Source organism: Equus quagga, chromosome 6 (genome assembly GCF_021613505.1).
Source record: "Equus quagga isolate Etosha38 chromosome 6, UCLA_HA_Equagga_1.0, whole genome shotgun sequence".
In the NCBI taxonomy this organism is placed as follows: Eukaryota; Metazoa; Chordata; class Mammalia; order Perissodactyla; family Equidae; genus Equus; species Equus quagga.
Window position 1 is genome coordinate 87,361,193 of NC_060272.1, and position 23,002 is coordinate 87,384,194.

The 23,002-nt window shown below is 34.5% G+C and overlaps 1 protein-coding gene across 4 annotated transcripts in view; it reads left to right on the top strand.

Annotated features, from left to right (window-relative positions):
• Window positions 1-23,002, top strand: part of AGTPBP1 (ATP/GTP binding carboxypeptidase 1) — a 175,696-nt gene that overhangs the window by 143,495 nt on the left and 9,199 nt on the right. For all 4 annotated transcript variants that reach the window (XM_046664864.1, XM_046664863.1, XM_046664865.1 and 1 more), the window contains 7 exons: window positions 535-679; window positions 3,252-3,405; window positions 4,706-4,886; window positions 6,460-6,589; window positions 7,632-7,763; window positions 10,160-10,336; window positions 13,471-13,631. In XM_046664864.1, the coding sequence (XP_046520820.1) occupies window positions 535-679; window positions 3,252-3,405; window positions 4,706-4,886; window positions 6,460-6,589; window positions 7,632-7,763; window positions 10,160-10,336; window positions 13,471-13,631 (1,080 nt within the window). The remainder of the gene's footprint in view (window positions 1-534; window positions 680-3,251; window positions 3,406-4,705; window positions 4,887-6,459; window positions 6,590-7,631; window positions 7,764-10,159; window positions 10,337-13,470; window positions 13,632-23,002) is intronic.

The following is a 23,002-nucleotide window of genomic DNA, read 5'->3' on the forward strand; positions in this document are numbered from 1 at the left end:
TTCTTATAAACTGGTAGTTAGATCTAGAAGCTTGATCAACTTTGATTTTTGGCAAGAATACTTCATAGAAGGTGCAGTGAATTTCTCTTGTATCACATCAGGAAACACATCTCTTCTGGTTATTTCTTTTTTTGTAATCTGAAGATTGATAGTGAATTTAGGTTTTTTTCCCTGATGCATCCACTATGAAGGTGTCCATCAGCTTTCATTTAACGGTTGCAGCAGCCATTCATGATAATTGTGTAGATCTGGTAATGTGTATGGCTAATGAAGAATGAGATTCTAAAATTTTTATTGATGTGTAGAATGTTAGCTTTAATTAGTAAATTTAGAATTGAAAAGTAATGATTTTGGCTGATAGCAGTTAACTGCTTTGTTACTACCAAGGCTATGTTTTACAGAGTATTTAAGTTAAACTTTTACCTACCATGGTTTTTCTCTTTTTTCCATGAAGTTCTGTTTAATAAAAATAGCAAGAAAAGTTAGAATTTTCATGTAGATGAAATCAATATGTTTTGTGCTTTTCTATTACAGAAATCACTTCTCAAGAAGTTCAGTTGCTGCAGGTGGGCAAAAGGGGAAATCCTACTACACAATTACCTTCACTGTCAGTTTTCCACATAAAGATGATGTGTGCTACTTTGCTTATCACTATCCATACACGTATTCAACTTTACAGGTGAGGACTCATCAAGTTGTATTATGACCATTATTGTGTTATATGCATGTGTCCAATCATTGAAGAAAAATTGCTTTAATTAAATCTCTCAATAAAATAAGAAAATGATCCAGTGCTGAAGATTTTAGAAAACAATATTATATTTGTTGAAAACATTAAAGGGAGTAAAATGAGAATGTAGTCTTTATTTAATAGAAATAGTAAGGAAATTTGATGTGATTTTACTCTCCATCTTTGTGTAGAAATCTACTGTTCTTTAAGATTCTGTGCTTTACAGATTTTAACTAGGTGATATTTCCACTTGTTTAATGAGAAGCATTGAATCTCATAGAAAATATAACAGTAGAAAAATGAAGATGTAATTTAAGCTTTCCTGTAGGGACTTCATTCTTTTTTAGTGGTTTTATATGGAGTTCTAGAAACAAATTCCTTAGAATATGAGGTATAAGAGTTGTTTTGTGGATTCTCTTGAGATTTTTGAATATTTGCATTGTAAAACAAACATAAATGAATTATTTCAAGTAATTACTGTGCTAGATTTATTCTCAGAACAGAATGTCTGTCATAATGATCAAGGATCAAGTTACCCAGAAAGAAATTGGAGCACTATGATTACAAACAAGCTTCCAAATTATTAGAGAGGGGAAAATGAGAGAAAGTCGATAGAGCAGGAGAGATCTCAGGGCTGAGAACACTCAAGGAGGCTCACATCATTTTAATAAAGATTACAACCTGCAAGAAAGGAGTAATTAGGTATCTTTCTGTGCTGAATAACACGGCACCAGAATACGTAGTGTTGTTATTTACAGGGTTACGTGTTGTTGTTCTTTGCTGACGTTACCTTTTTAATATATTTTGAATTCCTTTCCTTTCTTCCTATTCCACTACCACGACCATTTCCAGGCATCACCATTGTTTCCCACCTGGACTTCTGCCAACCTCTCTGACTGGTGTCCTAGAATTCACAATTCACTTTTACCGCTTTCCTCTTCATTAGTCTTTTTTCTATGCTGTAGCAAGAGGACTCTTTGATGGCAAATCTAAGCATATAAATCCCCTGCTTAAAGCTCCTTAGTGATTTTTCCTGCCATTTGTATGAAGTCTGAGATTCTTACCATGGTTCATTCAGTCATTTCCATGTTATTTTACATGATATTTGTCATAGTCACATACTGTTTGAACTATTATTTATTTAATGTTTATCTTTAAATAGACCTTAAAATAATTCACTCTTTAAAGTTTATCCTCATCCTAAGTTAATAGCTATGGAATTAATTCACAGTAAAATACATACCTATTAATTTTTTTCTTAGATTGTCCACATATCACTTAATCATCTCAGTTGCCAGTAGTACATATACTATACTTTGGGAAAGACTGGTCTACAAGGCCCTTCATTCTGGGTTAAATTCTCTCTATCTCACCCTTTCTGGCCTAGCTATAATGAATCTTTTTCAGTTCTTTAAAATGCCCTTCTTCTTTCTTGTTTTGTGATCTTCCTGTTTACCCCTCCTTCTGCCTGTGGCCCTCTTCTCTGTCCTCTCACTCATTCTTGGATCTGAGTCTAAATGTAGTTTTTTCTGGAAGGCTTTTCCTTACTGCCCAGACACAGCCCGGCTCCCCTCTCTTGTGTGGCAGCTCTCACAGCACTCTAGATTTCCCTGGGGTGGGCTCATGTGTTCATGTTCTGTCCCCAGTGGACATGGTGCCCACACAGTGAATAGTGACGATGTCAATGAACAAAGGCGAAAGTTGGGAGACCAACTAAGTCTCTTAAAATACGGGATTGAACAGTTTCGTTTTTGTGTATCTATATGCTAAAACCGTTAAAACTGTATTTTCAAAAGATGCATTTAAGATGTTTAATGATATGTAATCATACTTATGAATATATGTATGTGTGTATAAATTATTAACTGATAAAAGCAGGTTATAAAAAGTCATGTAATTACAGTTTTGTTTATAAACATTGGCATGTGTTAGTAGTAATGTAGGTGATGCAATTATGGGTGTTTTAAATTTTTTCTTTCTACTTTTTGTGTCTTCCAGACATTTTACAATGAACCTGTATTAATCTTGAAATCAGGATAAGTTGTTAAAAAATCTTGTGCTACACAATTCTCATTCTGCCTATTTTAGATTGCTGTTGTAGGTCTACAGTCACTCACAATTTCAAAATTCAGAAGGCTTTGAAAACCGAAAGCTTTTTCATAACCCATTTGGCAGCAAAGCCTGGCCTGAACTGATGTGAGCTTATTTAGCATATTGATTCCACTTAGAATGACTCTTCATGTGTTTTGCTGCAGAAATAATAATGTGCTCGTTCCAGGCTGCCGCTGCCGACCCCGCAAGTGGTGTTGCATAGTTAATGGTGTACGCTCTGTGTCTGTCCTCTTTTCTCAAGTTCCCCAAATACTGACGTTTGAACTACATTTGGCCCCCTAAAGTTTTCAGGGAAGGGATTAGAAATCTGATTCACTTTTAGTTATGTGGAGATCTGGATGCATTTATTTCTGTTTATCATAGGGAATTTATAAATGATTGTATACTTTGCTTTTAAATTTTTATCAAGATGCATCTTCAGAAGTTGGAATCAGCGTACAATCCTCAGCAAATCTATTTTCGGAAAGATGTGTTATGTGAAACCCTATCTGGAAACAGCTGTCCCTTGGTGACTATAACAGCAATGCCAGAGTCTAATTATTATGAACATATCTGTCAATTCAGTAAGTCTGTCTTCCTCACTCAAAATACCAGTCATTCTTACTTATTTTTCTTTGCTTCATGTATGTTTTCTGAGGGCAGTAATACTAGGAATAGGCATCAGAAGTCTTGGGTTCTAGTCTTGGTCCTGTTACCGCTTGGCCCTGGGCCTCAGTTTCCTTGTCTTCAAAATGAAGGAGCTGTGTGAGATGACCTCTGACGTATCTTTTGATACTAATATTCTGTGGTTTTTATCCTTAGAAGTCATACCCAAAGTATAGTAGAACACATTATTTTAGGAGTTCATGTAATAATACAGTCGACTTAAAAATTGACAACTAATTTTATTTATAAATTAAGCCTTCAGAAACCTATCAAGTGTTTCGATGCTAGCACTGAATAGCTTCTTGTTTTCTGTACCATTTATGTGTATATATATATATATATTTTTTTTTTTTTGCTGAGCAAAATTTGCCCTGAGCTAACATCTATTGCCAGTCTTCCTCTATTTTATATGTGGGTCACCGCCACAGCATGGCTGACGAGTGGTATAGGTCCATGCCAGGGATCCAAACCCATGAACTTGGGCCAACAAAGTGGAGCGTGCTGAACTTAACCACTATGCTACTGTGCTGGTCCCGCATACCATTTGTATTTTAAAAGTTGCCTCAAATGTACAGCTGTGGTAGAAAAGATAAGAAAACTGCTCTAATTTTTGTAAGAAGATAAAGTATTTTCAGGAAAGGGAAAGAGCTTGATGTGCATGAAAATAGTATGGGCAGGTGAACTGAGTGTTTATTTTGTAGACTGGTAAATCTAAATGTATAGAAAAAAAGTTTTTCTTTGTGAATATCTGAGCAGGTATACCTTTTTTTCTGTGCCTAGCAAGTGAGTATAAAACAGGGATAAGACTATATTTTCCTTCTTTTTCCCATGACTGTATGAAAAATAAATTTATATTTAAAACTTTCACAACTACTTATTCTTTATAAAACCAAGATTATGTTAAAGAATTAATTGTATATGTTACTTAATTATAGGGAAATACATAAGTGACTCAATACTGACTGTTGTGTTATGTTGATATTCTGGACTCCTTTGGGACATGGCTTTTGTGGGTTTCTGTCTGTTTCCTCTGTAGGGGCCCAGTGCAGGGCTGGGATGGAGCCAGGTGCACAGTGAGCTCTGCTGTGAATTTACATGAGAATTCACAGTTCTAGTTGTCTAGAATTGAGTAGAAATATTTCTAAAGCCCCAAAGTCAAACATCATGCCAACTTTCAGTCACTGTTCATGTTAATTTGAGATTTTATGTGTACTTTAGGAAATCGCCCTTACGTTTTCTTATCTGCTCGGGTACATCCTGGAGAAACTAATGCCAGTTGGGTAATGAAAGGAACATTGGAGTATCTCATGAGTAATAACCCTACTGCTCAGAGCTTGCGAGAATCCTATATTTTTAAAATTGTCCCTATGCTAAATCCAGATGGTGTCATCAATGGAAAGTAAGTTAAGCAATAGTTATAGAAATATTACAGATTATTGTGGCTGTCCTGTATGAACTTGTTGAAATAGCATCTAGGTTAATTTGGAAAACAAATCTAGTGATTTTTCTAGAGCAAAGAAATTTTTGGTGGGGAATTCATCTAAGATAAAGTTTTAAAATGAAAATGTATTTTGTATATTTTGAGACATTCTCTATTCATGAGAATGTGATTTCATAAAATGCATGCTTGCTTGAGTTGTTTTAGAAAAATCACAATGTCAGGATATGAGAAAGATTTTTAGCATGTCCTATTATATTCTTTCCTTTTTTTATTTGTCAGTGGTATGATCTCAGGCTGTTCTAAGATTTAAAATTTTCTGGGATCTCTTTCCACTGATACAGAACATTGTCTCCATCTGCTCTCCTCTTCCTCAGATGAGGAGGTGCAGTTTCTGACAGAAGGAGTTCTTTAGCCTGGAAATACTGGAAGATAACTACTCTTTAAGTGGAGATGGCTTGTAGTTAGTACAGTTCCTTTATTGTGGCGATTAGACAAGATCTCTGTAGTGCTCCTGGAAGGTGGGACTTTGTCTAGCTCTCATGATCATCTCCAAAGTTGAGAATACTGTGTTTTATTTATTGAGTGAAGGTAGCAGGAATATTTCTCATATTTTAGGAATTTTTTTTTTTTTGAGGAAGATTAGCCCTGAGCTAACATCTACCACCAATTCTCCTCTTTTTGCTGAGGAAGATTGGCCCTGAGCTAACACCTTGCCCATCTTCCTCTACTTTATATGTGAGACACCTGCCACAGCATGGCTTGATAAGCGATGTGTAGGTCTGCACCCAGGATCTGAACTGGCGAGCCCTGGGCTGCCGAAGCAAAGCACGCGAACTTCACTGCTATGCCACCGGGTCGGCCCCTTAGGAAATTTTTGAATTAAAAAATAGAATAATTTCTTTTTAGGTAGTATGTTATGGTTATGGAACTAAAATGAGATTTTTATGTCTAGTTTTAATTCAGAAATATATTGATCAGTTGGGATTCTGTTCATGTTTCTGTTATCACCTTCTGATTCTTTGCTTGAATTTTTCTCAATGGCTTTAATTCTTAATACCTACAATTAAATGAAAATGTATTTGAATTTTTACAAGAATGTATGCTTTTCATATACTTATCTTTCTTAGAAGGAGGTCCCAGATAGCACTTTTACATAATAACTGTTACAACCAAAATATGGAATGTTAGTCTAACAAATGATTATTATATAGTTAGAATGGAAAATATGACTATTAATAAATTTTGTACAGTATTGAACAAAACCTCAGAATTGAGAATTAATTTTTTCTGTAGCTTGAAAATTTTGACCTATAAATCTGAAAGCTTACCATGGTTAAACACGTGTAACACAAGATCTTGCACAGAGCCAATGTTTAATAAATATTTATTTAAAGACTATAATATGCATTCTGTTGGGCCCAACATCTATACCTATTTGAAATATTTAGTGGAATAGAATCATAAATCAAGTGTATGTATAAGAGTTTATTGGTACCAGTGTTTGTCTATCATTGTGTTTATATATGTGTAGTCACCGCTGTTCATTAAGTGGAGAAGATTTGAATAGACAGTGGCAAAGTCCGAATCCAGATTTACATCCTACGATTTACCATGCTAAAGGGCTGCTCCAGTACCTGGCTGCAGTGAAGCGCTTACCACTGGTAAGAAGCAGTATTTGTTTGCTTGTACAGTCAAATAAGTGATTTTGTTGATAAGTGACTTAGTATTTTGTACATTATTTTCTAGTTATAATAGCCTAGTGTTAATTTCAAAAGAAATTAAATATTTTTAGAGAAAAAATATCTTTTTCTGTTATCAATCACTTGTGTATTAATTATGATGTCCAGTTAATACAGTGTAGCCATGTTATTACATCAGGTTTAATTTTTATAATTTCATGAGCATTTTCTTTTTCTTTTTTGTTTATGAATATTGGTAACTCCTGGTTGTAAGTTTTAGGTATTTAACTTCACTGTTTGAATAACACTAAGGTAACGGTATGTATCTTCCAAATTCTGAAACTGGTAGAAGCTTATTTCTGGGCCCTTAGTCAGATCTGCAGCAGGTGAGTCTTGAGCATGCCCCTGAAAGGTGGAACAGGCATGGAGGGGCACACTACTGAGCTGTGTATATGTGCCTCTTTCGTTTTCAGCAGGTTTTGTTTAGAATGTGCCCATTAGATTAGTGTTTAAAAGAGTTAATCTTCCTTTGGGAAAGATAGAAAAATTTTGCAGAGGGGCAAAATTGACATGCAAATCTGTCCTTCATTTTTCATTTTAAAAATGATACTCTTAAAAATTAAATTGAAACCATACCCTTTTTCATGAGAGCATTTTCATGTTCTTTTAAATTAGGTAAATGTTTTAACAACCCTTGGGGCAGTGATGACTGCAGCTGTAGATTTGACCTATGGTTGAGTTTGTTATTTTTTAAATGGTGAGCAGTAGATGCGAAAGAAAGAGTGGAACTCATTGCTTGATGCAGGATCTGCAGAGGACTTAGCCACTCTAGAATTAATCATAGATCTTTTCCAAAACTAGATATTATTGCTTTCTTGGGTTCTACTTGTTAAATGGTGGCTCAGTTAACAATAAAATGACCAAGGAGCACAAACTTGTTTATTGGCTTGATATTAACTAGCTTTACTTGGCAATATATGAATTTGAAGGTTTTTATATTTTTAAAATATATCATCTTTTCAAGGTTTATTGTGATTATCATGGCCACTCCCGAAAGAAGAATGTATTTATGTATGGCTGCAGCATCAAAGAGACAGTGTGGCATACCAGTGATAATGCAACTTCATGTGATGTTGTGGAAGATGTGGGATACAGGGTAATTATTACAGACAAGTCAGGAGTTTTTGAATTTCACACACACATAAAACTATAGAAAATAAGATATATGAACTACTCAGATTCAGTAAATGTTGCCATTTTGCCATTTTTGTTTCAGATTTTTCAATGTTCTAAAATTTTTTGCTTTTCCCATTTAGATTTAATCTATTTGGAATTTATTTTTGTATGAGATATGAGATCTAATTTTAGTTTCCCCGTGTATAGCCAGTTGCCTCAGCACCATTTATTAAACAGTTCATCCTTCCTCTGCTGATTTCATTAAGCCATCTGTTGCATGTCATGTTTCCACGTGGGTCTTTGTGTTTTGAGACATGCCCAGGACTGAAATGAGGTCTTACTGCTTCAAGTCCTGTGTGCTTTCCATTCTGCCACGGTGTCTCTCCTCCTGTAAGTACGCCTAGACCAGCACCCAGGTTATTTTCCAAAAAGGGTGTCAGTAACATACCACTGCCCTTAGCAGAACTCCAGCACACATTTTCTTTTTGGTGTCCTCTCTCTTCTTCCCTTTTCCCAAATAAATAAAATGATTCAAGCTATTTAAAAAGTGGAAACACTCCAGAAGTATAAAGTAATCAGTGAAAGTGATCTTCTCTCTTAATCACTAATCAGTTTTACCATGCGTGTTGTGAGACGTGCCGGTAAGCACTTTCATTCATAGAGGGATATGCATATAGTATATGAAGTTTCATTTTTTTAAATTTTTTTAATGCTCCACAGCAACTTGTTTTTTCATATGATGTTTGTTGGTCATCTTTCCAGGTCCTCATGTCTAGATCTGTCAGTCTTTTTAACAATTACACAAGATGTCCCTTATGCATTTTTCTTATTATCGTACAGATGTACCAAAATTTATTTATTCAGTAGCCCCTGGTTAGTGGTCATTTGATTAGTATTAGCAAATTGTCCTTCCCCAAATTGATAGTCGCCAATACAAGGAATGATGGTGCGGTTTCTCCACACCCTTCCTGCATCATACTATCATCTTTGCTAGGTGAAAAAAATATCTGATGGTTTTAATTTGCGTGTCTGTAATTGTAAATGAGGTTGAGTATCTTTTCATATGTTTGGCCAGTTATGATCTCTCTTTTTAAAAATAGTCTTTTCTCATATTCTCTGCTTACTTTTGTACTGATCATCTAATTATTATTGTTTTTAAAATAACTTTATGTATATTATAAATATATTTAAACTTTTTTTGTTTATGATGTGTAGTAATTGAAAACTTTTATCATATTTGATTTTTTTTAAGTGGCTTATAGGTTTTGAGGCTTAGAAAGACTTTCCTCATTCCAAGATTTTAAAAGTATAGTTCCACGTTTACTGTTTTTAGTTTCATTTTAAAATTTTACTTATTAATTTTAAGTTTAAATTGTAAATCTAGTTAGAATTTAATTTAATGAAGAGAGACTTCAGCTTTTTTTTCTCAATGGCTATCCAGTAGTGAATGTCAGTCTTTTCTCCACCAGTAATAAATACTAAGTTTAACAAATTCTTTTGGTTCTAATTCTGAACTTACTTTCGAGGGATATATCTATTCTACACCAGTATTGCAATTTAATTTACCTTAGATATATAATTTGGGTTAATATCTGATGGCCTGTTTCTCCAGTCATAGCCTTTTCTTTCAGAATTCCCCAGGAGGTACCCTGAGATTTATACTTTCAGGTGAACTTGAGAATAATTTTAAGTTGCAAAAAATGTTGTGAGCATTTTGATTGTCATTGTCTTAGCTTTATTGATTAATTTAGGAGTGATTGACATTTGCAGTGTTAAATCTTTTAATTAGCCATGGCATCTTTCATGACTAAAATTTCATTTTTTAAACATGTTTTTCTTCATATTTTAAACATAGTTTTCTTGCATGGTTTTATTCCGCTTTATTGCTGCTATGAATGTGATCCTCTCTTCCATTCTATTTTTTTTTTTTTTTAAGATTTTATTTTTTCCTTTTTCTCCCCAAAGCCCCCCAGTACATAGTTGTATATTCTTCGTTGTGGGTCCTTCTAGTTGTGGCATGTGGGATGCTGCCTCAGTGTGGTTCGATGAGCAGTGCCATGTCCGCGCCCAGGATTCGAACCAACGAAACACTGGGCCGCCTGCAGCGGAGTGCGCGAACTTAACCACTCGGCCACGGGGCCAGCCCCTCTTCCATTCTATTTTTTAACTGATTACTATTTGTCTAAGAACCAGAAAATTCTAAATTAGTAAGAATTGTTTTGATGTTTCAAATAGCAGGGAATATAGCAAGAAGATCCACATGATTCTGTTCTAAGTACTGTGCTTTCACGAAAATTTTTAAAAATATAAAAATTAAAAAAAAAATTAAAAGAAAACACCTCTTGAAAGATTTTATTTTGTAATTCTTCTTCGCAGACTTTGCCTAAGATACTGAGTCACATCGCCCCAGCGTTCTGCATGAGCAGCTGTAGCTTCGTAGTGGAAAAATCTAAAGAATCCACAGCACGGGTTGTGGTTTGGAGGGAGATAGGAGTACAAAGAAGCTACACCATGGAGAGCACTTTGTGTGGCTGCGATCAGGGAAAATACAAGGTAAAGCGTCTCAGGACTTCGGGCAGAGGGAATATTGGAGGACTTTCCTTTCCTGGATACTCCACTCGTTTTCATGTACATATTAAGTGATACGTTTGTTATACTGAGTTAGGTATCATTTGCAGTAATGGAATTGAATCATATGAGTCTTAAGAACAGTTATTTTTTTTACTTCTCTGCACTAAATAGCTTGCTTTGGGTCCTTCTGAAATCTTGATTGAGTTTATTTACGTTCATAACTTTTAAGAAAGCACATTGTGGTACCCATTTAAATACTGATAAGTAATATATAATGAGATATGCAAGTAGTACGTTATTAATAAACATTTTCTATCAGTTTAATTTATTGAATGTCAGTATATTTTTATGCATTTAGAAATGACGTTACACTTATCTATAAAGTTTTTTATGCTTAGAGTTTTGTGTGTGTGTGACTTAAATGCATATTCCTTCACTACATTTGTTTCTTTACTGAAACTGCTATTTGGTGTCATAGACTTGTTGGAAACAATTAGAATTTAAACTTGACTTTTGAAATTAAAGCCTAACAAAATGTTAGGTGACTTTGAGTTTTTAATTTAATTAATTAATTAAATTTAATTTAAGGTGAAGAACTTAATGGGCAGTGAGTTGGACCTTAGATAAGCAGTAGCAAACTGCATATTTGTTTTTCTTGCCTTGCCACAGAAAGATTTGAAAGTGCGATACTAATTGTTCCACTCATTCTGGGTTGGTTGGTTTGTTTTATTTTGGCATGGGGAAGAGGAAGCTGAATCTAATAGTGATTTTCACATACCTCACATAAAGATGGTTTTAGCTTTAGATCTGGAAAGAGTTAAGAATCTTCCAGTTGGTCAGTATTAAAAACGTTATAGTTGATGTCAAAATGTTTAAGTGGAGAGCTTAAATGAAGACTTTTTCAGTCTGTAACAAACTGGAAGAAAATTGTATAGGTTTTACAGCTGACATTCAAACTTTTGGTGCCTAGTAGATTAGAACTTAATGAAATTCCAATACTTTCTGATGAGTGACTTCCCTAAATTTTAACTTGACCATAGTACATACTGTTCTTCTAAAATGTAATATCTTTTGCATTCTCTCCAGATATTGTAAAATGCTGACTTCTGGTGTTGGTAGTGAGAGATGAAATGTAGCATGCCACTGCTCCAGCCCCAGACACTGTCTCCTAACCATTGTGTGGGGGAAACTTTGCCAGCGGCCTCATATTCCTAAGTGTGTGGATAGGAAAAAAGCTTGAGAATCACTTTTGTTTAAGACCGTAGGTGACTCCCAGGAAAAACCTTGGGCTGTGTGACTTCTGGTAACAGACTGTAAGTTACATCTCTTCAGGAGATGCTTCTGCAGTTGGGCTGGAGAAGGCAACTTCAGCAGCCGTGTCTGTGAAACCAGCCTCTGGCAGCAGGGAGGAACGCAGTCAGGGAGGCTGAGACATGCGTGCCCCTTGAAGTGGACCCTTGCGGAAACAGTAGTGCTTTCTTACTGATAGACTTTCATGTGAATTTAAAAAATGTTGTGTCTGTGTTTTGATAAATTTGTTTGGTCACTGAGAAAACCACATTTCAAAAAATAGCTAGAATATATTTTGAAACAAAGTGTTTGACCAGTTTCCTAAAAGGTTATTCTTTTAATCTATAAACTTTTAAAAAGAAAATGGATACCTAGTAAATACTCATTCCCCTTTTATATGATTTAGTTTATAGAGTTACATTGATTTAAAACTCTTATGGAGAGAAGTATGTCTTACTAAGCCAAGTTTTTTTTTTTACATCTAAAATTCAGCACTTTGATTATAACAGAAAAAAATTTTTTTATCAATAAACTTGTTTTTTAGGGCAGTTTTAGATTCATAGCAAAATCAAGTGCAAAGTACAGAATTCCCACATACCCCCATCCCTACACAAGCATCTTCTATATGGTTTTCAAACTTGTAAGTTGTGCACATCTAATAATATTTTAAGATACAGATCTCTTAAGCCTCAAAAATGTTCTTATATTACTGAATTTTAGGCTATGAATGTTCTTTGTTTTTATTTTCTATGAAGTAATTCAGAAACAAGCATAGCCTGTCTAAAGCTTTTAAATTAAGAAGGCAAAGGAATGTTCTAATAAAATCTGGTCTCATCTCCTAAAATATTTGGAGATGGCCAAACTAGTTAAGTAATCAATCAATGAATCATCGTTATAAAGGCATTGTGCTACATGTAGAGTAAGTAACGGTTTTTACAGTTTATTTTCTTCAGCTTTTAGTCTGGTCATTGAGAAGCTGTTTTATAGTGCGTTCTCTCTAAATGATCTTGGCTCTCATCTACATGTGCAACTTTTGTTGGTGTAAGGATTTCACTTATTTTAGAGATTCATTTTTATCTGAAAATAAACTGATAAGCAGTGTCTTGATTTACAGTGCATTTTTATTCTTTTATGTGGGACCATTTAACTTTTGTTAAACCTTATATTGTTTGTTGAGAAACTGTTGGTTGAAGGCTGTGGGGATCGTGGTAGACTTTTCTTTGTGCTTTAGTAGACAGAATTTGCAATGGGCCTTCTCAGTTGACTGGGAACAAGAACTTTCCTTACAGCCACCTCCTCGGCTTAGATTGTTGGATTCTTTTTTTGACATAGTTGCCTTTCTTTGTTTTTTTTTTTTACTTACCAGTTTTTTTAATCATACAGTAGAAGTAGCTATAAGATAATGTTCAAGCATACAAATTTGAGCCTTGATTTTAACACTATAATATTTCAACATTGGCACCAAAGTAGATTACAAGAAATACTGGTAAGAGCTTGTAAAAATATAATTTCACACATGTACTCCAAGAATAACAACCACAAAATGTTTACCTATTTTTTTTCTCCCCAGTGTGTTGGTGAAAATAATTTGCTTATAGTGAACAAGAATAGGCATTTTAGCAAGGGTTTTTTAAGACAGTTTCTTTTGTGACCTAGAACAGTTTTACCTTGGTAAGACATTGTGCTTGTTGAGTCTTAGGTCCATACAAAACCAACCTTTTAATTTTATTAATATAGTTATAAATTTCTTTTATGTAATTTTCATGAGATGCAGCCAGAGGATAGCAAATCTCCTAGTTACTTGTATAATATTGTTTTATTTCTAGGGTTTACAGATTGGTACTCGAGAATTGGAAGAGATGGGAGCAAAATTTTGTGTTGGTCTATTGCGTTTGAAAAGACTGACATCCCCATTGGAGTATAATCTGCCTTCCAGCCTACTTGACTTTGAAAATGACTTGATTGAATCGAGCTGCAAAGTAACTAGGTAAAACACACTTGTTTATTCTCTTATTGCATTGTAATACACTGTTAGACTTCATTAAATTAGTTAAGCAGAGGAAAGGCAGAGATTTTGACAGCCAAGAGCATTTTCAGAATTAATATAATTAAGTTTACACAACTAGTATTTGTTTCAAATTGTGATAATGTTCTTGATTCTTTTAACATTGATATTTGGATGAGATTTTAATGAAACATCCTTATATTTTGAATGCTGTTTTTAGTGATGCAGCCAGAGGATAGCAAATGAAAGGATTTCCTTCTTTTTTAAGGCTGAATAGTATTCCATTGTGTATCTGTATACTACATTTTCTTTATGCATTCATCTGTTGACAAACACTTAGATTGTTTCCGTACTTTGGCTATTGTGAATAATACTACTTTGAATGTAGGAGTACAGATAGCTCTTCGAGATAATGATTTTGTTCCCTTTGAATGTATATACTTGATACATACTTAGTATCATTTGTTATCTCTTGTCTTTGGGGGAATAGCCATTCTAACACACGTGAAGTAATATCTCATTCTCATTTTGATTTGCATTTCCCTGATGATTAGTGATGTTGAGCAGCTTTTCATGTACCTGTTGGCCATTTGTATGTCTTCTTTAGAAAAATGTCTCTTTAGGTCTTTTCCCATTTTTAAATTGGATTGTTTGTTTGTGTTTGCTTTTCAGTTGTGTGAGTTCCTTGTATGTTTTGGATGTTGACCTCTTATTAGATATGTGGTTTGCAAATATTTTCTCCCATTCTCTAGGTTCCTTTTTCATTTTGTTTATGGTTTCCTTTGCTATGCAAAAGCTTTTTAGTTTGATGTAGTCCTACTAGTCTATTTTTGCTTTTGTTGCCTTTGCTTTTGGTGTCAAATCCAAAAAAAATCATTGCTAAGACGAATGCCAAAGAACTTAACCTCCTGTGTTTTCTTTGTTGAGTTTTTTGGCTTCTTACATTCTAGTCTTTAATCTATTTTGAGTTGATGTTTGTGTATGGTATAAGATAGGGGTCTAATCTCCTTCTTTTGCATGTGACTATCCAGTTTTCCCAACACCATTTATTGAAGAGACTGTCCTTTCCCAGTGTATATTCTTGGTTCCTTTGTTGAAAATTAGTTCACCATATATGTGTGGGTTTATTTCTGGGCTCTCTCTTCTGTCCATTGATCTATGTGTCTGTTTTTATGCGAACATCATACTGTTTTGAATATTGTAGCTTTGTAATATAGGTTGAAATCAGGAAGTATAATGCCTCCAACTTTGTTCTTCCTTCTCAAGATTGCTTTGGCTATTCAGGGTCTTGCGGTTCCCTACAAATTTTAGGACTGTTTTTTCTCTTTTATGAAATGCCATTGTAATTTTGATAGGGATTGCATTGACTCTGTAGATTGCTTTGAGTAGTATGGACATTATAAAAATATTAATTCTTCTAATCCATGAGCATGGAATATCTTCCCATTTATATGTGTCATCTTCAATTTATTTCATCACTGTCTTAGAGTTTTCAGCGTACAGAACTTCCACCTTCTTGGTTAATTTATTCCTAAATTTTTAATTATTTTTGCTGCTGTAGTAAGTGGGATTGTTTTCTTAAGTTCTCTTTCTGATAGTTCATTGTCAGTGTATAGAAATGCAATGGGTTTTATGTATTTATTTTGTATCCTGCAGCTTTACTAAAGTTGTTTATTATTTCTAACATTTTTGGTGGAGTTTTTAGGGTTTTTCTATGTATAATGTGATGTCATCTGCAAATAGAGAAAATTTTACTTCTTCGTTTCTGATTTGGATACCTTTTACTTCTTTTTCTTGCCTAATTGCTCTGGCTAGGGTTACCAGTACTATTTGAATAAAAGTGGTGAGAGTGAGCATCCTTGTCTTGTTCCCTGATCTTAGAGGAAAAGCTTTCAGCATTTCATTATTGAGTATGATGTTAGTTGTGGGCTTTTAATATACTATCTTTATTATGTAGAGGTACATTCCTTCTTTACCCAGTTTGTTGAGAGTTTTATCATGAATGGATGTTGAATTTTGTCAGATGCTTTTTCTGCATCTATTTACGTGATCATGTGATTTTTATCTTTCATTTTGTTGATGTGGTGTATCACATTGCTTTGCATATGTTGAACCATCCTTGCATCCCAGGAATGAATCCCACTTGATCATGGTGTATGTCTGATCCTTTTAATGTATTGTTGAATTGGGTTTCCTAATACTTTATTGAGGATTGTAGCATCTAAGTTCCTCAGGGATATTAGCCTGTGGTTTTCTTTTTTTGAGTTTCCTTGTCTGGCCTTGTAAAATGAGTTTGGAAGTGTTCATTCATATTCTATTTTGGGAAGAGTTTGAAAAAGATTGATATTAGTTCTTCTTGAAATGTTCAGTAGAAATTATCAGTGATGCTGTCCTTGACTTTTCTTTCTTGGGAGGTATTTGGTTACTTATTCAATCTCCTTACTAGTAATTTCTCTGTTTACATTTTCTATTTATTTCATGATTCAGTCTTGGTAGGTTGTATGTTTCTAGGAATTTATCCATTTCTTCTAGGTTGTCCAATTTGTTGGCATATAATTGTTCATAGTAGTCTCATGAGCCTTTGTATTTTTGTGTATCAGTTATAATGTCTCCTTTTTCATTTGTAATTTTATTTACTTGAGTTGTCTTTTTTCCTCAGAAAGTCTAGCTAACAGTTTATCTGTTTTATCTTTTCAAAAAATTAACTCCTGCTTTCATTGATCTTTTTTATTGTCTTTTTAGTCATTTCATTTATATATGCTCTGATCTTTGTTATTTCCTACCTTTTGCCAACTCTGGGCTTAGTTTATTCTTCTTTTTTCAGTTCTTTGAGGTATAAAATTAGGTTGTTTATTTGAGATCTTTCTTTTTTTATTAATGTAGGCATTTATTGCTGTAAATTTCCCTCTTAGAACTGCTTTTGCATCCCATAAGTTTTGGTATGTTGTGTTTTAATTTTTACTTCTCTCAAGATATTTTTTTATTTCTCCGACTCATTGGTTGTTCTGGAGCATGTTGTGTAATCTCCACATATCTGTGAATTTTTCCATTTTCTTCTTGTACTTGATTTCTGGTTTGATACCGTTGTGGTTGGAAAAGATGCTTGATGTGATTTTGGTCTTCTAAAATTTATTAAGACTTGTCTGTGGCATAACATATGATTTACCTTGGATAATGTTTCATGTGTGCTTGGGAAGAATATGTAATCTGCTGCTGTTTGCTGAAATGTTCTATATATGTCTGTTAGGTCCATCTGATCTAAAGTGTAGTTAATTCCAGTGTTTACTGATTTTCTGTCTGGATGATCTATCCATTTTTGAAAGTGAGTGTTAGAAGGCCCCTGCTATTATTGTATTGCTGTCTATTTCCTCCTCCAGATATGTTAATATTTGCTTTATGTATTTAGGTATTCCTATATTGGGTGCATAAATTTTGCACTTGTTATGCCCTCTTGATGAACTGACCTTTTTATCGTTATATAATGACCTTTTTCTTTTGTTACAGTCTTTGGCTTAAAGTCTGTTTTTTTCTGATACAAGTATAGCTACCCCTGCTTTCTTTTGGCTTCCATTTACATCAAATATCTTTTTCTTTTATTTCACTTTCAGTCTATGTGTGTTCTTAAAACTGAGGTGTTTCTTGTAGGCATCGTACAGTTGGGCCTTGTTTTTTTTAATCAACTCAACCACTCTGTGTTTTTGATTGGAGAATTTAGTTCATTTCTGTTTAAGGTAATTATTGCTAGGTATGGGCCTTATATTTCCATTTTGTTAATTGTTTTCTGGTTGTTTTGTAATTCCTTTGTTCCTTCCTTCCTCTCTTGCTCTCTTTTGTGATTTGATGATTTTCTGTAGTGGTATGCTTTGATTTCTTATCTTTTGTGTGTCTGCTATAGATTTTGCGTTGTGATTACCATGAGGCTTACGTAATACATTTTATTTTTAAAATAGTGTGTTTTAAGCTGATAATTACTTAACTTCAAATGCATACCAAAGCTTCCCCCTCTCCCACATTTTGGTTTTGATGTCACAATTTGCATCTTTTTACATTGTATGTCCATTAACAAATTATTGTAGTTATAGTTATTTTTTAATACTTTTGTCTTTTAACCTTTTACTAGATTTATAAGTGATTTACTCACCACCATTGCAACATTAGAGTATTCTGAATTTAACTATATATTTACCTTTACCAGTGATTTTTATACTTTCATATGTTTTACTGTTACTAATTAGCATCCTTTTGTTTCAGCTTGAAAAACTCTCTGTAACATTTCTTTTAAGGCTGGTCTAGTGGTGATTAACTCCTTCAGCATTTGTTTATATGGAAGCTCTTTATCTGTCCTTCAATTCTGAAGGACGACTTTGCTGGGTAGCGTATTCTTGGTTGGCCGTGTGTTTCTTTCACCACTTTGAATATATCATCTCACTCCCTTCTGGTCTGGTGAAAAATCTGCTGAGAGTCTTATGTAGGTTCCCATGTACATAACAAGTCGCTTTTCTCTTGCTACTTTAAAGATTTGCCTTGTCTTTAACTTTCCACAATTTAATTATAATGTATCTTGGTGTACGTCTTCTTGGATTCGTCGTTTTTGATACTCTCTGGGCTTACTATATCCAGATGCCTCCTCCCCCGACTCCCCGCCACTAGTCCTTTCAGGTCCCTTCTGTTAACAATTTTGTGATTCCTTCTCTCTGGCCCTCTCAAGGCTCCAGTCCAACCTTATATTAGCTTATAGTAACATTATATTAGTCTTATGTTAGCATTTCTGACCTCCCATTCTTCAATGATACTGGGGATTTTGCTGGACAAGTCGCTGAGTTTGTGAGGGTTCTGGTGTCTATCTCCTTCTTTCTGACTTAGACATTGCAACTTTATAAAATCTTAACCTTAAGCAGAAGTCTCAACCTTATTTTTTCAGCTTGCTTTCTTCTTTTTTTTCTTTTAGCCTCCTTTCTAAAGTGAGGAGCCTCACTCCAGCTGCTGGATTCCCATGAGTCTGGGGTTAGTTGCTTGCCTCTAGGACACTTTTAAGCCTCCCTGTTGCCTTGAAGGAGCTATTGCTGCCTGCTCTTGGACCTGGAGTTCAAAGAGAGTCATGACCTGTTTTTGTGCTTCTGTTCCTTTTCTGGTCCAAGGAGATGTTTATCTTGTTTCTATATGTAGCTGTGTCTTTTTTGTTTTCCTTTTTTATATTTTACCTATTATTTCTCTGAGTTTAGAGGAGGGATAACAGGGACCTCAAAGCATGTACTTTTCAACTTCTAAGAAGTTTTTTACTCACACTTGCTTATCTAACTCCTAGTTAACCTCAAGGGCCATAACTGTGCCCTTCAGCACTGTCTAATGTGCCAGTCGTGGTTCCTTGCATAGTGCCACTCTCATATTGAGAAGAAGTGGTAGGGTGCTATATCAGATTTTAAAATTCAATTGTATTAGATTGCTTGGATGGGAGAGGTGTTACAGTGCCCTAAATACCAGTGTAAGGCTGTTTATCCTTTAGGCGGTTGGGAGTTTTGAAGCCACTGCATCTAGTATGCTAAATGGTGGTTTTTATCTGAAAATAGTGTACAGATTTGATTGAAGCTTGGGAGGTAGAGGCAAGAAAACACTTAGGGAAACTGTTGGGAATCATTCATGTTTGAGAGGAAGAGCTCAAATAAGAAGGTAGAGGGGCAGTGGTTGTCTGAGGAGATAGTATTAGGTAGCAGTGGAAAAGTCTTGACAACTGAATATGGAATCAGAAGCAGGTGAAGCCAGTTTCCATGTTTGAGTGAAAGGAAAAATGACAGTATTAGCAATGGAACTAGAAAACCACTTACTTTTACTAAGATTACTTTCTTCTTTTCTCTTCTTTGTTGTTTGTGCTCTTCTGGATCCCTTTGTCCTTAATAATTTTTTGTTTCCTGGTCCTGATGTGAAACTGAGGCATCAATTTAATGAATATAAGTTCTCCCCCTGTTTTTTTTTTTAATGAGTTGATCCTTTAAAGATCTTTCAAACTCATCTTCCCCTGCCAAAGTTTTGCTTTTTTTCCCCTTCTATGTTCAGTGTAGATGATTTTATTTCACATGCTAGACTGCAATTAAATTTTATCCTCTCAGTTTTAATTATTTCCCAAGGTACGGTATCTATTTGTTGTGAACTAATTTATTTTCACTTATAGGCAAGTTATATCAAGTAAGCTTGGAATAATTGCCGCAACAAGAATAATAGATATTAAATGCCTTTGTGAACAGAATCAGTAACTCATTTATAGATGTCAAATAATTAGTCTTTGCAACATCATAAAACAGCAGATATTTGGCACATAACATTTGAGTTTATTTAAATAAATTAAGAAAAAGGTAAGAGACTTATTCAGAGTGAATCCATGATAATTATGAAAAATAAGTTCCCAGTCATTCCAGTTAGTATATATACTATTGCTTCATTCAATAAAAGATAAGTTTAGTTGTATAAATAATATTGAAAATCTAAAAATCAAGTATAAGTTGAACAAAGTTTAAAAACAACTGATCTGTAAATTATTTCACTTGGAAAGCTTGAAACTTCTGAATGTAAGACTTTATATTAGAAAGCTGACAGATTCTTTAACCATGTTGGTATTACTATTTGTATAAGCTATAACTAGCCTTTTTATTTAGTGTTTTTTAAAATTTTCTGTCTCTTTCTATGTAAATATGCACTATAAGCAGAATATGGTTGTTTTTATAAAACTTTAGTCTGTTACTTTTAATTGGAACATTTAGTTCGTTTACATTTATTGTAGCTATTGACATATTTAGATTTAAATCTGCCAGCTTATTATTTGCTTTCTATTTGTTCTACTTGCCCTGTGGGTGTTTTTTTTTTTCCTCCCTTCTTTTATATTGTTGCTGGATTTGTATTGATTTTGTCCTCTTAATTTCTTTCAATGGACACTTGGCATAACTTCATGCATTGTCAGTTTATCAAACTCAATATAAATTTGTACTTTTATCTCTTTTGGGATAACATAGGATTCTTAGAACATGTTAATTCCATTTAACGTTCTCTCAGTATATGTACTGCTGTTGTCACATATTTTATGAGGATACTTGTGAGTATTTTAAACTTTACAGATGTTATTACTGTTTTATGCAGTCATTCGATCTCACCATGCATTTACTGCCTTCCTCCCCTACCCCTCTTTTCCTCTTCATTCCTTCCAACATTTCAGTTTTTATCTGAAGGCTTCTTTCTTCTGCTCAAAGAATAATGTTAAGTCGTCCTTCATTCTGAGGAATATTTTTGCTGGGTAGAGAATTGAGGGACACTTGCTCTCTTGGAGCGTGTGGAAGAGACCATTCTGCTGTCCTCGGTCTTCCACTGCTAAGTTGTCGAGTCGGCCCTCAGTCTGATCATTACGCCACTGAAGGTGGCCTGGCTTTTAAGGCTAAGTTGCTTTTATGAATTTCTCTTAGTCTTTGGTATTGAGGGGTTTTAACTAGATGTGATTTTATTTATTTTACTTGGAATTCACAAGGTTTTTTAAATTTGTGGCTTGATGTCTTCTGTAATTTGAGGACATTCTTAGTTTTCTCTTCAAACATTGATTCAGTCCCGTTATCTCCCTCTTTCTGGGACTCTCTTTACATTAAACTTTGACCTTTTCACTATATCCTCTGTGTCTTTTACTCTCATGAGTAAGTTTATGTTCTTTGGTCTCTCTGAGCTTTGTTCTGGATGTTTTTTCTATCCAACCCTTAATTCACCCCTGCTCTCTTTAGCTGAGTCTAATCTGATGTGAAATTTTTCTTTTTCATTCTTTTTTTTAAAAAATATTTGCACCTGGGCTAACAACTGTTGCCAATCTTCTTTTTTTCCCCTGCTTTTTCTCTCCAAATCCCCCCAGTACATAGTTGTATATTTTTGTTGTGGGTCCTTCTAGTTGTGGCATGTGGGATGCCGCCTCAGCATGGCCTGATGAGTGATGCCATGTCTGCACACAGGATCTGAACTGGTGAAATGCTGGGCCACCAAGGCAAGTGGGCGAACTTAACCACTTGGCCACGGGGAGGGCCCCTTTTTCCTTCTTAATTGTAGTTAATTAAGAGAGGGCATTAGGGAAAAAAAACTTTCTAAAAAAGATCATTGCGGGGGATGATTTAAAAAAAAATTGAGTAAGATTGCCCAGGGGCATAAGTCCAGTGGCTAACATTCTAGGAGCCCAGGAAGGCTTACTTTTGGGCTGACTTTCACTTAGTCTCCCCAGCTCCACCCCTATTCCTGCCTTTTGGTCCTAAGTGAATAGCCTTTCTGATAGAAGTCTTTAGAAAGTCAACTTTCCATCTCTCTGAACTAGGGGATGGCCTGGGGAAGAGGATCTGAAAACCTAACTGCCTTTATAAAACCTTTTAACCAATTCTGTTTTTGTTTCCACCCTGATAACCAGCATCTCCAATTCTTGAACTTTTCTAGTGTTTTGTAATGCAAATCACCACTTTTCCCCTTGGCTTTCTCTACTGTAGGTATTTAGCAAAGTGAAGGAGGTTGGAACTCAAGCCCACTAATTTCATCCATCTGACTTCATCTTCCAACATATTGTTGATATCTCTTTGTTGCTGTTATCTCCTCTCCAGTTTTCTTTTTCCTATGGATTTATCCTTTAAAAAAAAGTTATTCTTTTACTGTCATATTAGTGGCTTTTGAGGTCCACTCTGCTTACCAGAAGTTATAGAACTTCCTTTTCAGTGAAGTCTCTGGTTGAAAATTAATTATGTTGTATATTCCCAGGGCATTCATTGGAAATTACCGCACATAAATCATTTTAATTTTACCCAGTTGTGTTTGTTGTATAATAAAAATTCTATCTGATACAACACTAAGTCTGCATTAGGTCTTTCTAGGAAAGACCTAATGCAGACTTTAGGCCAAAGCTGAGAATATTGGTAGAACTCATGTAAAAGCTTACAGCTGTATAGTACTTTTGTACTTAGCAAAAGTGTTTTTATTTTACCTGTCACCCAGATATTAAACAGTCTTCTCAGTGGCCCTCATTTAAAGGATTTGAGAACTGATAAAACATTTAACAATACTTCTCATTAGGATATTGTGGTGGTGACTGAATTTCAGGATATTAGGCATATGGAAGAAGCATTTGAAGTTTGAGTATTTTTAAAACATTATAGGAAAGTGAAGTTGAAAAATACCAAACTCCATGCAGTGTTTTATCGTAGTAAAGAATATGCCCATGTTTAAATGAAGCCTTACTGTCTTATAATCAACAGTATTTGGACCTGGGTTTTCTTTTAATTGAGATGAAATTCACACAGCATAAAATTAACCATTCTAAAGTAAACAGTTTAATGGCATTTAGTACATTCACAATA